This window comes from Gadus chalcogrammus, chromosome 7, assembly GCF_026213295.1.
Source record: "Gadus chalcogrammus isolate NIFS_2021 chromosome 7, NIFS_Gcha_1.0, whole genome shotgun sequence".
Lineage (NCBI taxonomy): Eukaryota > Metazoa > Chordata > Actinopteri > Gadiformes > Gadidae > Gadus > Gadus chalcogrammus.
The window spans coordinates 15,792,955-15,807,387 of NC_079418.1; the positions used below are offsets into that span (position 1 = coordinate 15,792,955).

Below are 14,433 nucleotides of genomic sequence, written 5' to 3' on the forward strand. Positions count from 1 at the left end.
GTTCACGGAGTCTACAGTAATGGGCTGGTAGAATAAGAGAGCCGGAGACATGCCTTCAGGTTAGAAACATACAGCATTTATTGGCCACCAGGGGGCAATCTGGAGGATCGAGTAGCAGAAAACCAGGGGGTGACACTGATGCTCTTTGACCTGAAATCCCTTCTATATGTACCCACTGATTAACTTGTAATAATAACGTGCTTCTGAGGTTATAAAGAAGCATACTCTTCTACTTTGCCACTTCATCAGGAATCGCTTCCCAAGTGTTCTTCCTAGAGATACTTATTGTGTTGGTACCCTGAAATAAAAGGAAGAATATTGAGAAGTTAGAGTAAACTCAATTACGCAGCAATCATGATATTATTTTTAATATTTTAATGTATCATAAGATTATAATTCATTGACCGAAGTTTATAAAGGATGACATGGTCTTAAATACTTACCTCATCATTTTCGAAGTTGCTAGTAGTAGTAATAAGTAGTAATGGTGTTGTTGTTTTGGGCTGTAATTTAAAACACACCACAAACATTATAACGGACCTACACAACGACAGTAATAAAAAAATATCCCAAAAAGGTAGTAGCCATGGGGATAACACACTCTCTTGTTCCTACAACTCTTAGGCCAAAACACTATCTTTCTTGAACCCTTTCTCTGAAGAGCTGTTTGTCAGGTTCTCGGCTACCGTAGCAACATGGCAGGTCGGTGAAGGAGGAGCGTAATGGTCATGAGGTAACCAAAACACAACCATCCTTACTTCCATGGGATTAAGCACTTATTAAAACATATTTATATTCCCCTAGATGCCACTCATTTCTACACACCCTTCTTAAATCTCAGTGACAGCTTAAAGGCATTAAGTATTAGTATTAGTTAATGGCAAGTATTAGGATAAGAACTAACCCATTAGGTTATGATACACTAACCCCTTAGTGTTAGTTAGCAAGTATTCGAATTAGGATAAGAACTAACCCCTTAGGTTATGGTACACTACAACCCCTTAGTATAAGTATTAGTATATTATAAGTTAATTGCAATTATTAGTATTAGGATAAGAACTAACCTCTTAAGTTATGACACACCCTTTGTATTAGTTTAGTATAGTATTAGTACTTACCCCTTAGGCTATGATACACTAACCCCTTAATATTAGTATTAGTATTCGTACTAACCCCTAGTATCACACTACACACTATTGCTGCTCTCCAGCTGTAACACCAGAGGCTATGATACAGTTACTGTTACTCTTAGTATTAGTATTAGTATGAGCACCACTCACTGCTCGTACTGTTCTCCAGCTTTAACATCAGAGGCACGAAGCCCTCCAGCGGAACGTCGCTGAGCTGGCCGGAATACAGGAACACAACGGACATGATGGTTTGGGGGTCCACAGTCAATCCTGGTGGAACACGAGGGGGAAGAGAGAAAAAGAATTGGCCTATAGTTTGTGTCTACTTTTTTTTTATTCAATTGAATTAGTTTGTGTACATAGTAGTGAACCTCTAGAGGACGTTGCGCCCATGGCCTCATGGATGGACAGCGCCCCAGACCCGTCCGTGTCCAAGCTCTCGAAGAGTTCCTGTTACAGGAGAATCATCACGGGGGATTCATTAGGAGCTCCAATGCAGAGTGGATCAGAGTCCAAAGAGACTCATTCGGAGATTCGAGTGTACATGATTGACATCGGAGGCGCTACCTTGTAGCCGACAATCTTCTTCCATAGTTTCTTGAAGGCGGGATAGTTGATGGTGCTTTGGTAGCCCTGTGGCTGAACACAACAACAAAATGCCCCAAGTTGGCCTCAATCACGTCTATTCGTTCAACACTTTAAATGACAGCATAGAAGAAAGGGGGAATGTGAGGAGCGGAAGGGTTTCATTGGGTCTACTTTACGTTAGAAAGGCCCAGAATGGATCTGCAAGCAGTCAGGTCAAACCCGTCCTTTCCTTTAGAGTCAACGCACAAAGACAACACGTTGAAAAGAACAATGAAAGTATGTGGACCTGTTTACATGGTTTTCGGAAGAAGTGTTGATTGTCTCACCGTTGAGGAGGGAGTCGTTGAGGAGACGCTTAAGCTGTTCGGGATTGAGTCCCCTTTTCTAAAGGGAGAGAAAGATAAAGTATTGAGGAACGATTCGGACTGATGGAGTCATCGACAGAGAAAGGAACATGGATGGACGTTTCTGTATCGGGACAAATCTAAATAGTTGCATTGGCAATTTTGATACACCTATATTTTAAGATAACGTTTAATCTCGAATCAAAGGTTTAATCAAGTGTTCCTTATAGTTCTAGAGCAATTAGACAGAAAGAACTCACCCCTTCAGAGTAGCGTCTGAACAGATCCTCATCACCAGTTGCCTTGGGAATGAAATAAATAAAACCAAATAAAAGACAATATAATCTCAGCTGACCAAGAAATATAAACCTAGTTACCGAAAAAACTGAGCTGAACAAAATAATTTCATATTTCATGTTACGCTGAAACAAAATGAAAACCACTGAGGGCTTCCTCTGTGGGCAGCTATTCTGTTTACCTGGCAGGTGGATCACTCGCATTATAAATGATACGCTCCACTGATCTCCCCCAGAATTTCCCCCCATTTTCTTGTTCTTACCGTGGGGGTCACTCCCTCTGCTTCTTCCTCATCACTGTCATCATGGTCATCATGTTCATCTCCACTGGAACAAACAGAGGAGAGTCATTTAGAAAAATACACATGTTTAGCGAGTGGTTTCAATAATGGGTTGGGGCTGAACCAAATGCATAAAGGTGAATGACGTTTGTGATAACGTTTTGACCAGATTCCCTCCTGACTTAATGTGTTAAAACTGAATATGTTTCTCCAAACCATTTGGTGATAAGTGAGTGAAATTAATGGTACAGACTGAACGTACAAGATATCAGAAGAAACTAGGGATTGAGAGGAGAATTCTTTCTTCCACTGATGTACAGCGATGGTCTAGAGTCTAGACAGGTTCTTTGTATCGTCAGGTTGAGAAAGGAAAACATTTTTTGCAAAACATTTAAAACCATTGATCCAGAAATCTCCCCGTTATCTGAGTGGAGGCACATGAATAGTGCCGCACTACAGAGAAAGCTATAAAGGATTGGCCTGTTGTAAATCTGCTGAATATGTTATTTTCTGTTCATCCAAGTTCCTTCAAATAACGACGGTGGAAGATCGAAGACCGAACTCCAACCCAATAATCACTGGTGCCTCTCTCTCTGGGTATTCATATTAGCACCACCACCTGGCCTCCTTGTAGGGGAGCCCAGTAAAGTTAGCTAGGAGGAGTGTCGCAGCCACCTAGGTGGCGTGTCGCCATGGACAGTGAAAAAATCACATCGTTGGGCGTACGCCGATCGGTGGGCCTATCATGAGTTAGTATTAAAAAAACTAAAAAATAAAAAAACACATTTACTGCAGCTCATGATAGGCCCCTGATCGTCGTGGGCCCTCGGGCGGCAGCCCAGGTCAGCCCGTGCATTAAGGCGGCCTTGTCTGGAGTGTGTGTGGAGGATGGCTGCACACCTGCTGCCCATTGAGCAATCAGTGGGCAACAGGTTAAACCAACCATCACCGCACACACTGTATCTCCTGCATGGCAACATGCAGGCCATGTATCATTATATTCAAACTGTAGAATAAACCCCACCACCCTGTGTCCTTGCCTGGAGGAGTCCAGTAAAAGCCATGTTACAATATACTTCTGTAGGGGAGTCTAAGTGGACTTACTGAGCTTTCACGCCTGCCTTGGTGTACACCGTGAGGAGGAACTCGTCGCTGACGTTAGCATACATAGTGCAGGGGACGACCACATATTCTCCTGGATCCACCTTGATGAGCTGCATCACTTCCCTGTCCTTGCTGAATGGGCTCTGGCTCAACAAGTTCCGCCTCAGGTAGTCATAGTCTAGTTGCCCTGCATTGGCCTGGAAGACAACGTCCAAGGAATACAAATGTTGGATTTGTTTAGTTTTTTGTGTGTGTGTGTGTGTGTGTGTGTGTGTGTGTGTGTGTGTGTGTGTGTGTGTGTGTGTGTGTGTGTGTGTGTGTGTGTGTGTGTGTGTGTTTTTAATTATTGAACATTCAAAATGAACGTGCTTACCTGGTCTGTGAGCTGTAGGATTGGAACAGAAAGGATATGTTAATAAAGTAACGGGAGGTTACATTCCTAACGAGAGTCTGATAGCAATGTAATATGAGTGACCATCACGGTGGCGTAGACAGCAGCTCACCTTGAAGACGCTGTAACTGATGTATTCCTGGCTGGACTGTCTGCGGTTTCCCGCGGGCTTCCTCATCAGAGACAGCAGCAGGTTGTTTTTGCCCTTGTTGTCCCCCTCCGGGGCTTTCACCTTGATGCGGAACTGGGGGTTGTTGACGTAGGTGGCTGCAGACAGAGAACCAGTGGAGCCGTTAGCAATGCTGTAAAACGTGGTTTTAACTTGAAGAGAGTCGGTGTCCTTTTAACGGCGCAGTTGTGTCGAAGCAAAGGGGCGTAAACGTCAGCGCTCGGTGGAACCCTCCCAGGACCTCACGTGTACGTCACTTGTGTCATCCCATTGGTTTCCCACCTTAATAGGGATTCATGATTGTCATGTCTGTACGGTTTACAGTGAAGTTTATGTACCCCTTTCTTGTTGGATGATGATGATAAAGTTTGTCTTACATTTCTTTTTCCTTTTCATTTCAACACTCTTTACAAATATTTTAACTTCATAAAGAGCGTTGTGAGTTGAAAATCCAAGCTTACAATTCCCGATGCTGCCTCCAGATGTTCTACCGGCGACCCAGCTGCCATTGTAGCTCATGCACTTCCACTGGCAGCTAAGATCCCCATCGATGAAGTTGGGGTTCTCACAGCAGATGGACATGTAGTTAAAATGGTGACAGAAGTCCTCCAACTCCATCCTGGAAAAACATTTCAATAACGCAGAGGACTGATTACATATGGAGGCAAAAGTAGAAGCAAATGGCAGTTATTTAAGATTTTAATGATCATTATTCCATACCAGAACTCTCCATCTTCGCTTTTCACACATTTTTTCTTGTCTTCAGAGCTCACTTGATTCCACAAATCTGAGCTGCACAATGGAAGGATGAGATTATCCATAAAATAGGTGTCTGCAATGCTTAAATGTCCAGAGTGTAAAATCAAACAGACAATTTGCGGTGAGGTGGCAGAAGACATCCAACCAGATAGCCCCCACCCCTCCCTTTCTAACCACAATAGTCTATTGACTAAATATTCATAAATAGGGGCTTCATATTTGTCTCTCCATGTGACAGTATTACTAAATATTCACATATAGGGGTGTCATACCTGTCTCCATGTCACAGTCTATGACTAAAGATTCATATTTAGGGGCTTCATGCTTGTCTCCATGTGACAGTCTATGACTAAAGATTCCCATATAGGGGCGTCATACCTGTCTCCATGTCACAGTCTATGACAAAAGATTCCCATATAGGGGCGTCATACCTGTCTCCATGTGACAGTCTATGACTAAAGATTCCCATATAGGGGCGTCCTACCTGTCTCCATTTGACAGTCTTTGACTAAAGATTCCCACATAGGGGCGTCATACCTGTCTCCATGTGACAGTCTTTGACTAAAGATTCCCATATAGGGGCGTCCTACCTGTCGCTCCACTCTCCAGTCCACTCCTGGCGGCCCCAGGGATTCAGCAGTCTGACCAGCCTGACACTGGAACCCCTATGGGTGACCTAAACACAAACCAAGAGCACAAACAACATGCTTCAAAAAGGCTTTTCGACCCCACACAGCTAGTCCACACCAGCATACCCCGCGGGAGCTACCTCAGTGACTCCTGTGACCGCATAGGCATGCCAGTCCACCAAGCCGGTCCGGGACACCGTGTTCGCTGCCTGTCCCTGTGACCCCAAAGGACAAAAGATTAGGAGCGATACACAAGAGGCAAACATGTGTGACTTCTGTCTGAGGGTGAGGTCGTACCCCGGCTGCAAAGGTCCCACAGCCGATCATGGACTTGCAGTCCGTGGCTCTGGACAGGCAGCCCCAGAGCTCCTCGTCGTGGTTTTGGCTATGCTGATTCCTCAGCTGGTAGTGCTTGAACACGCCCCCGCAGAAATCCTTGAAAGCCTCAGCTGGGTTTCCTGCGTGCATGTCTGCATATGAACCACAAAGTCTGTCGCACACACACGCACACGCACACGCACACACACACACACACACACACACGCACACACCATTACGGTATAGTATTGTCCAGAGAGCTAATAGCTTACTCAACGAATATAAAGTGAAACACTTCAAATTGTAGGTTATTACAGACACACAGCAAAAAGCTATACGGTAAGCCACTTAGACTAATTCTTGACATCTAAATGATTTGTTTACATACTTAGCATAGGCCTTTTCCAGGAGAGGGACCCAGTATTCATGTCCAGTTTTGCTGTTCACAGAGATTAGCTGATTTTGGTATGTTGGGAGAAAGTCATCAATGACGACGTCCACCCACCGACCGAACCTCCAGAACTGGCCAGAGAAGAGTCAAAACAATAATCATATCATTTACATATATTGATATTGATTATAAAAAAACATTTCAATCATCATAACCATTGAATTAAAAGGCCATTGCACCCTTTCCCCTGAGACCGTCCTGCTGCGAGCTGGCCACGCCTCTTTATTTACATACAATGTGCAATGGCATTGTTTTGGCCAAATGGTAAAAGGAACGAGCAAATAGAGTTCAATTTAATTCTTTCTATGTTCTCTTTTCATTTGAGAATTACATTTTACCTTCTGTGTTTTATTTTTTACTTTTACATTTTTATTGTGGCTCGATGGTCATGACCGAGGCCTTCAAAGATGTTGACATTCTTACCCTGAAATGAAAGATGCCAGCATACTCCTTAAATGACTGGTCGGTAGGTACAACTTGCACTAGAAGCCCTTTATGCAACGTCAGTGAGCCAATAGCTGCCAGGAACCAGCAATTAGCTGGAAAACAAAAAATGGCAGATTTTATCCCCTACCCCAAAATAGTAGTGGTTCATGTTGAAAGTAATTCTCATGCAAGTCTGTTTGAATCACAATGATGAGTATTTGCTTACCAATCGCGCCTTGACCAAAGTCTTTTCTTGAAGCCCCATCCATTAAAAAAGCCACCTCCCCTCTGAAGCCCATGGCTTTTGCAATGTCCTGTAGAAAGACACAGAGAGAAGTTATGAAGAGTCAATCCTTAACCATAATAAAGAAGAGTAGAAAGACAATTTGTAGCTGTAAACTCAAACCGATACATGATATCTACAATCAGTCATTTAACTTGACTTCAAGGAGAAGCTGAGCCACGGCATGCATCAATATTGGAGCAACTGCTAAATGTGCTGCATGACAATGTGTCTAAAAACCACCATGCACAGCACCGGTACATTTATGTAACTTCAAATAAAAATGTAAATATATAAGAGGATTTAATTTAAAAAAAAAACATTGAGTCATGAGGTTTTCCGAACAGAATATAACAGCGGTCTTATTGTCAGTTACCACTGGCCGCATCCACTTGACTTGCTGCTGCTGCCACTGCGGCATGGTGGAGACCTCTCCCAGAGAGTTTCTGTCGGGAGGGAAGGTGGTGTCCACAAACAGAGAGCCTCTCCTCAGGCTCGTCCGCTTCAGCTGCTCATAGTTCTGCCGGTTGTACAGGTCCGGGTTGGAGGAAGTCCCCACGCTACCCTCGGTGTAGCGCAGGTTGATGATTCCGGTGCATTCTTCAGGCATGTTGACAACTACTGGTAGAGAGAGGCCAAACACACACGTTAATTATTATTAGTAATGAGATAGGCGAGGCCGTTCTCTTACATGGACTACTTCTACTACCTCTTCGGAGGAGGCCTTAAGATGAGTTACCTGTAGCAGATGCAAGCTCTTGAAGACCAGCGAGTTGGAAGTGGTCTTTGTGCACCCCAACAACCGTCATTTATACTTTGGTCATAACATATCTATGGGCTGTCTCTGCCCCCAAAGCCCCAGGGTATAGGGGCTGACACACAAATTCCTGTCCATAATTATATCTCTTGTATGCAAATCCATAGAGGCAGTGTTTAACGTAATCTTTAGGACTTTTGAACAAATTCCTGGCTGTTAAAATATGTTCTAGATGTGAAACGCTCCTTCCTTTGTGTCAGTGGAGCTGTCTGAACGTGTCAGCCTATAGAAGGCTGTGTACAACCCTAGGGGGATATAGGATGTATGTGGACCCTCCCTTTAACCTTTTCCATTTCATTCCATCTTCCACACAAGATGCTAAATCATTTAAAAACGTTTGACACATACAGCTGTAAAACTCGAAGGAATGCCCATAATTATAGCCATGTTATCATAACAGCTTTCCTTAAGGCTGTTATATAAACTAACTTGATGTGAAACTGAAACTGACTTGATGTAAATCCAATTTAAGATCAGAAACATTGGTGGGAACCTCATTTAAATAAGCAACTGAATGCATCTGAACCGCTTCCTCAGTTTGGATCAGAGTAGTTCCACCACTAGCTAATTAGAGAGTTTTCTGCAATGTAACATACCCTGTCATCATATGGATATTTATTTAGATATTTAACACCTTTCTACATATCGTCTGTGCTGTACTGTACTGTACTGTACCAATCCATGAACTGCATGTTGTCGTGTTCACTAGAGCATTTGGGTCAATCTGCCTGGTTTTCGTATTTAGTTTGATTTCTAGAATATTATTCTTATTTTATATGAACACTGTATTGAAAGAATAACTCACCTTTAAAGATCCAGGCACATGGTGTGATATATTTCAAGTCTTATCCAGAGGATAAATTCATTTATAAAATGAATGTAGTTTTTTTCAAAAGTAACCAGAGGCAAACGGTTTTGAATTGAGAGGCGCAATTTAAACTTCATGTACGACTTTACCATGAACCTTGGGAGGTATTACTGTCTGGGTGGGCTCATAGCGGTCTCGTCTCCACATTCTTTTAACGGCCAGGAATTTCTGTGCAGGCATATGCATCAACAAGAGCAGCGGAAGAAAGTAGACACAACTTGGATTGCATGTTAAACCAGTAGAGGGCTTCATTCTGAACAAACCTGTTTGGAAGAAAAACAAAATGCAAGCGAAACGTGACACTTTGACCCTTTGTCCGAGTCCTTATATTCAAATAAGTCAAGGCAGTGGTTAAAGCATGCTGCTGGCTTATGTGTGGCGATCATGAGAGCCCTCCCTCCAGGATAAACTTGGCCCTGCATTGTCAAAATAAATGTTTGTATCCTTCCTACGTGTTATACGATCTTTATTCATTAATTGCGCCGCGGCTGAACTGACAGGTGTCTAGTGAAAACCAGCTGATCGTATATTATTCCTTCAGGCCAATCCACATTTCAGTTGCAAAATCTGGGGATGTCGTTGCAAATTATTCAGAATAAATAACATTGATCATGGTATAGGCCTAATAATGTAGGCCTATCGCAATTATGGTGCTTTACTCACCCATCACAAATAAATACTATACACACTTTAACCAGGTATTGGCAGTGTGGGCAGATTGATAAAATATAGTGGAACATCAGAAGATAACAAAGCTCCCCAGGTAAACTTCACACTGGACTTCAAGAAACATGTTTTTTTTCCCACGCCATTCTTCCTCAAACCTTTGTGACCCTGAATTCCAAATGAAACTTGGGTCAGACCAGTTCTCTTTGCCTCGGTAAGACACTTCTGACTTTCTCTGGTTCAGTTGTGAATTGACACGAGGAATGAGAGTTTGAGTAGCCCATGTCCTGGATACGTCTGTGATGCGTGATGGCTCTTGCCAGCAGCCATACCAATGGTAACCCATGCCTCAGCTGAATCACTGAACAATCAGTTGCTGCTTTAAGAGGTGACTGTTGCTGGCCATTAGGTGGTCATTTTCCCTCTGGCCATAACATCAATCCCGATGCCACTATTCATTCATTTCCTCACTCCACCTCAATCTGGTGTGTTGAGCGTTCTGGCGCAGATTGGCTGCCGTGCATCACCCAAGTGGGTGCTACACACGGTTGGTGGTTAGTGAGACCCCCCCCTTCACTGCAAGCGCTTAGGGGACTTAAAAGCGCTGTATTAATTCAATGACTAATGCAGAGTCTGGCCTCAGTCCACTCGTGAAGCTCCCACTTATTGACATGACTTTTGTCAAGTCAGCGTTCTACCATGAATGATGGCTACTGAACCTGACGGATCATCGAAAGGTGCAGGTATTGGGGAAGCCGATTTGAGTGCGACATCTTTAGTCTACAATATTGAACAATTACAATGTTCCAATTTTCAGAGACTGAATTATCCTGACCTGCAGGTCATAATCAAGATTAATGAAGGTTTGAAATATTTCAAATGTGTAATAAATCTAGAAAATGAGTTGCTTCAAATTGATTCAACTTTACAACAATATTCTAATTAAGACGGTATAGTTAACATTAGCAACTTACCATGGTATATAGTCACTACGTTGACTGATTCAACAGTGATTCTACCATTAAAGAGGCAGACATTTCATCTAGTCGTTTTAAATCTAACAGGCTGAACTTGGGCTATAAACGGTCAAGTACAAGCCAATGTGGAGTGAATTAACGCTCATCTGATCCATGCTGATAATGCGGGTCCTCTGCTTATTGAACCTAAATGAAGGGCCATCTGGGGAATGGTCCAGTCTGCCCTGAATGAGGCTGAGAAAGTATCGACCTTCACTGTAACGCAGACAAACTGAACAGACTCAAAGCTTAAATTCTACTTTTATTGTAAAATGTTACTCAAGTCACAAAGGGTTTACAGCATCACAAGATGCTATTCAGTTCCATCTTCATCTTGAGATCTGTGTATTGGGCAGTCATTCTGTAGTTAATCTTCAGCACCATTCGTCACCTAGTGATGTGAAACATGGCTCGTTAAAACACTGACAAGTCAAACGGTTGCATCTAATAAGCCTCACTTCAGAGTTCAGAAAACTAGTTATCACCACTAAACAATCTGCCGGTAATTCCAGCGTTAGTTTAACATTTCATCACAACAATGATGTTCTGTGTATTTTTTTTACATACAATTAATTTTGTACGAACCTACCATGAAAGTCTGGACACGCGTCAATTCCAGAACCCCAGATCCGTGCCTTGCAACACGTTTATCTAGAAAAGCAACATCTAAATTTAGTGCCCTACAGAAACCTATGGCCAAATACACAAGACCATACAGAGGTTCAGAAAACTATTTATCACCACTAAGAATCTGCCGGTAATTCCAGCATTAGTTCAAAATTTCATCACAACATTTGCCTGTACAATGTAACAGAACCCATGATTCCACTCACCCAAGTTCCACTCTAGTCCATCTGCAGTACGCCAATAACAAACATTAATTCCACCTTGAAGAAAAAAAAAATACACCCAATTATGGAAGGAAAGACCAAACAGACTGAGAAAGATCATTTCTGTAGTCTCAGAAATATTGAAAAGAACTATCGTCAGTGATCGCATAGGACGGCACTTCCTGTTTCATCATTGACAACCCGGCCACACCCAAGAGGAGAAAGAAGTCCTGCTCACCATGAGAACATCTGAAGGATCACTAGTAGGTCACCAGGTCCAGAGTCCAACACATCCATCTAGAAGGAACATGTACAATTAGTACCATACAGAAACCCATGGACCAATACAAGTCACCATGTGGAGGTTCAGAAAACTATTTATCACCACTAAACAATCTGCCGGTAATTCCAGCATTAGTTTAAGATTTCATCACAACATCGATGGGCCACACATCAAACTGTTCATGAGTCTACACACCTGGGCAGAGAATCATCCATATGGCAGAACCTTTTCCACCTTAAAGAGAAGGAACCCGGTTAGAGAAGGGAAAGACCAAACATGCTGAGCAAGATACATTCTGTAGTCTCAGAAATAATGAAAAGAACTATCGTCAGTGATCGCATAGGACGGCACTTCCTGTTTCATCATTGACAACACGGCCAAAACCCAAGCGGAGAAATAAATCCTGCTCACCATGAAGAACCTCCAGCATCACTAGCATGTCACCAGGTCAGAGTGCAACACGTCCATCTAGAAGGAACATCTACAATTATTACCCTACAGAAACACATGGCCCAATACATATGAAGATGTGGAGGTTCAGAAAACTATTTATCACCACTAAACAATCTGCCGGTAATTCCAGCATTAGTTTAAGATTTCATCACAACAGCCGGTGATCCTTGGCGAACACGATTCATGATTCCACTCACCGATCACTCCAGCAGTCTGCAGAACCTTTTTTTGAAACGCGGCTGCCTTTCCAACCTTAAAATAAAAATCAAGTTAGATACACAATTAACCCTATGATCAAATCATCAATTGGACAGGCCATTTTCCAGGACGAGTTGCTCAGAAAACCCATTATCAACACTTAACAATCTGACGGTAATTCCAGCTGTAAGTTTAGGTTTCATCATAGCAACAGGTCCACCTTGTAAAAGACAAATCATGATTGCACTCACCCTTCACTGCGCCAGTCTGCAGAACCATGTCTGTAGTACAGCCGCCTTCCCCACCTTAAAAAAATAAATAATAATAAAGTTAGATACAACATTAACCCTATGATCATGTTAACCCAATCAATTGGATAGGCCATTTCCCCGAAAAAGTTGCTCAGAAAACCCATTATCAACACTAACAATCTGACGGTAATTCCAGCTGTAAGTTTAGGTTTCATCATGGCAAGAAGTCCACCCTGTAAAAGACAATTCATGATTGCACTCACCCATCACCAGTCTGCAGACCCATTTCTGTAGTACGGCCGGCTTCCCCACCTTAAAACAAAAATGGAATCAAGTTAGATACAACATTAATCCTACGATCCAGGTAACCAATCAATTGGATAGGCCATTTCCAGTAGAAATTTGCTCAGAAAACCCATTATCAACACTAACAATCTGACGGTAATTCCAGCTGTAAGTTTAAGGTTTCATCATGGCAAGAAGTCCACCCTGTAAAAGACAATTCATGATTGCACTCACCCATCACTGCGCCAGTCTGCAGACCCATTTCTGTAGTACGGCCGGCTTCCCCACTTTAAAACAAAAATGGAATCAAGTTAGATACAACATTAATCCTACGATCCAGGTAACCAATCAATTGGATAGGCCATTTCCAGTAGAAAGTTGCTCAGAAAACCCATTATCAACACTAACAATCTGACGGTAATTCCAGCTGTAAGTTTAAGGTTTCATCATGGCAAGAAGTCCACCCTGTAAAAGACAATTCTTGATTGCACTCACCCATCACAGCGCCAGTCTGCAGACCCATTTCTGTAGTACGGCCGGCTTCCCCACTTTAAAACAAAAATGGAATCAAGTTAGATACAACATTAATCCTACGATCCAGGTAACCAATCAATTGGATAGGCCATTTCCAGTAGAAAGTTGCTCAGAAAACCCATTATCAACACTAACAATCTGACGGTAATTCCAGCTGTAAGTTTAGGTTTCATCATTGCAACATTGCGTTCAAATCCCTTCCAAAACGTTAAGGCTCACCCCGATAAAGAAAGATTCAAACTGTAGTCATTCCACAAAAGGAGCCTAGAATTGTTAGTATAAGATAACCTCAACCCAACTTGGCACTTGGGTCAATAAACCTAGCCCAATTTACTAGCTGGTAAGTCACCCTGCCGATTTACCGGTAGGGTGTTGATCAACTACTCATCAATACCTCCGAGATGAACTTCACTTTATTCAACACAAACCAGGGAACTTTTAGCCCGAAAGTAATTACCAATGTATGCATAAACTAATGTTAAAACCCTTAGTACATACCTCGAAGCTCAAAGACTCGAAGCTCACCGCGTGCTTCATAGGCCTTCGTTGTTCCTACACGCTGATCATAGTTAACAATGCCACCTTAAGCTAAATATTACGCAAAAACCAACACACTTGGATTTAAATTCAAGACTGCCCACATTATGCATAAATGGAGTAGAGGGGAATGTTTTGGTTTCCCAGACACCATCTCTATGACCATCCAACTTCACCAGAGGACTTGATATGATAGAGAAGGAGACAACGTGGGCCAGTTCCTTTAAGTACTGGTCGGTCGCAGGAGGAACGCAGCACATGAGGAAGGCGTCACGTAGCGCGACACGCGAAGCATTTCCTGAACTTAACTGAACTGATATAATATGATATAATATAATATCAAATAATATTATATTATGTGATATATTTAATGTGTCTATATTGGTTTATAAAAAGGGAAATTATACAGAATATTACATTTATAGTTTACAGAAAACATTCATGGAGGACTGGGGTTGTTTGTCAAGTCCCCCGCAGCGGGGCGCTGTTTGACCTTTTATTTACAGTTTGTTGGCCAACGTGACTG

General features: G+C 42.5%; 1 protein-coding gene, 1 long non-coding RNA gene and 11 other non-coding genes across 17 annotated transcripts; all 13 read right to left on the reverse strand.

The window, feature by feature from the left end:
- Positions 1 to 62: 62 nt before the first annotated feature.
- LOC130386406 (calpain-8-like) lies at positions 63 to 7,971 on the reverse strand. The gene is made up of 22 exons (XM_056595318.1): positions 7,909 to 7,971; positions 7,546 to 7,787; positions 7,113 to 7,200; positions 6,884 to 6,999; positions 6,398 to 6,531; positions 5,989 to 6,181; positions 5,832 to 5,906; positions 5,653 to 5,738; positions 5,024 to 5,095; positions 4,765 to 4,922; positions 4,247 to 4,401; positions 4,117 to 4,128; positions 3,744 to 3,940; positions 2,622 to 2,685; positions 2,323 to 2,364; positions 2,045 to 2,102; positions 1,895 to 1,947; positions 1,698 to 1,769; positions 1,502 to 1,580; positions 1,281 to 1,400; positions 444 to 503; positions 63 to 298 (listed from the first exon to the last, which is right to left on the reverse strand). The coding sequence occupies exons 2-21, from the start codon at positions 7,777 to 7,779 to the stop codon at positions 463 to 465; spliced, it is 2,049 nt and encodes a 682-aa protein (XP_056451293.1). The 5' UTR covers positions 7,780 to 7,787; positions 7,909 to 7,971; the 3' UTR covers positions 63 to 298; positions 444 to 462.
- Positions 7,972 to 9,285: 1,314 nt separating this feature from the next.
- Positions 9,286 to 14,143, reverse strand: LOC130385746 (uncharacterized). 5 transcript variants are annotated; one of them, XR_008896061.1, is made up of 12 exons: positions 13,869 to 14,143; positions 13,332 to 13,384; positions 13,071 to 13,123; positions 12,815 to 12,863; positions 12,552 to 12,605; positions 12,300 to 12,354; positions 12,061 to 12,117; positions 11,845 to 11,883; positions 11,605 to 11,663; positions 11,370 to 11,423; positions 11,126 to 11,187; positions 9,292 to 10,927 (listed from the first exon to the last, which is right to left on the reverse strand). It is a non-coding gene; the product is annotated as an uncharacterized LOC130385746 (long non-coding RNA). The 5 variants fall into 5 exon arrangements; XR_008896064.1 differs by lacking the exon at positions 13,071 to 13,123 and having other exon boundaries at positions 9,286 to 10,927; positions 11,122 to 11,187; XR_008896063.1 differs by lacking the exon at positions 13,071 to 13,123 and having other exon boundaries at positions 9,290 to 10,927; positions 12,061 to 12,130.
- Positions 11,001 to 11,072, reverse strand: LOC130386766 (small nucleolar RNA SNORD65). Its single transcript, XR_008896214.1, has one exon. It is a non-coding gene; the product is annotated as a small nucleolar RNA SNORD65 (small nucleolar RNA).
- LOC130386773 (small nucleolar RNA SNORD65) lies at positions 11,257 to 11,327 on the reverse strand. The gene has a single exon (XR_008896221.1). It is a non-coding gene; the product is annotated as a small nucleolar RNA SNORD65 (small nucleolar RNA).
- On the reverse strand, positions 11,496 to 11,564 carry LOC130386760 (small nucleolar RNA SNORD49). Its single transcript, XR_008896208.1, has one exon. It is a non-coding gene; the product is annotated as a small nucleolar RNA SNORD49 (small nucleolar RNA).
- LOC130386764 (small nucleolar RNA SNORD65) lies at positions 11,731 to 11,802 on the reverse strand. Its single transcript, XR_008896212.1, has one exon. It is a non-coding gene; the product is annotated as a small nucleolar RNA SNORD65 (small nucleolar RNA).
- Positions 11,951 to 12,019, reverse strand: LOC130386759 (small nucleolar RNA SNORD49). Its single transcript, XR_008896207.1, has one exon. It is a non-coding gene; the product is annotated as a small nucleolar RNA SNORD49 (small nucleolar RNA).
- On the reverse strand, positions 12,185 to 12,256 carry LOC130386765 (small nucleolar RNA SNORD65). The gene has a single exon (XR_008896213.1). It is a non-coding gene; the product is annotated as a small nucleolar RNA SNORD65 (small nucleolar RNA).
- Positions 12,437 to 12,508, reverse strand: LOC130386769 (small nucleolar RNA SNORD65). Its single transcript, XR_008896217.1, has one exon. It is a non-coding gene; the product is annotated as a small nucleolar RNA SNORD65 (small nucleolar RNA).
- Positions 12,701 to 12,771, reverse strand: LOC130386770 (small nucleolar RNA SNORD65). The gene has a single exon (XR_008896218.1). It is a non-coding gene; the product is annotated as a small nucleolar RNA SNORD65 (small nucleolar RNA).
- LOC130386771 (small nucleolar RNA SNORD65) lies at positions 12,956 to 13,027 on the reverse strand. The gene has a single exon (XR_008896219.1). It is a non-coding gene; the product is annotated as a small nucleolar RNA SNORD65 (small nucleolar RNA).
- Positions 13,217 to 13,288, reverse strand: LOC130386772 (small nucleolar RNA SNORD65). The gene has a single exon (XR_008896220.1). It is a non-coding gene; the product is annotated as a small nucleolar RNA SNORD65 (small nucleolar RNA).
- Positions 13,478 to 13,548, reverse strand: LOC130386768 (small nucleolar RNA SNORD65). The gene has a single exon (XR_008896216.1). It is a non-coding gene; the product is annotated as a small nucleolar RNA SNORD65 (small nucleolar RNA).
- Positions 14,144 to 14,433: the final 290 nt, after the last annotated feature.

Excerpts from the sequence above, each read along its gene's own strand:
- LOC130386406 (XM_056595318.1), bottom strand. The coding sequence starts at position 7,779 with ATGCCTGAAGAATGCACCGGAATCATCAACCTGCGCTACACCGAGGGT. Across the intron at positions 6,532-6,883 it reads CTGGCATCTTTCATTTCAGG|TTCTGGAGGTTCGGTCGGTG; the intron begins GTAAGAATGTCA and ends TTCTCTGGCCAG. Across the intron at positions 504-1,280 it reads GCTGGAGAACAGTACGAGCA|CCCAAAACAACAACACCATT; the intron begins GTGAGTGGTGCT and ends TTTAAATTACAG.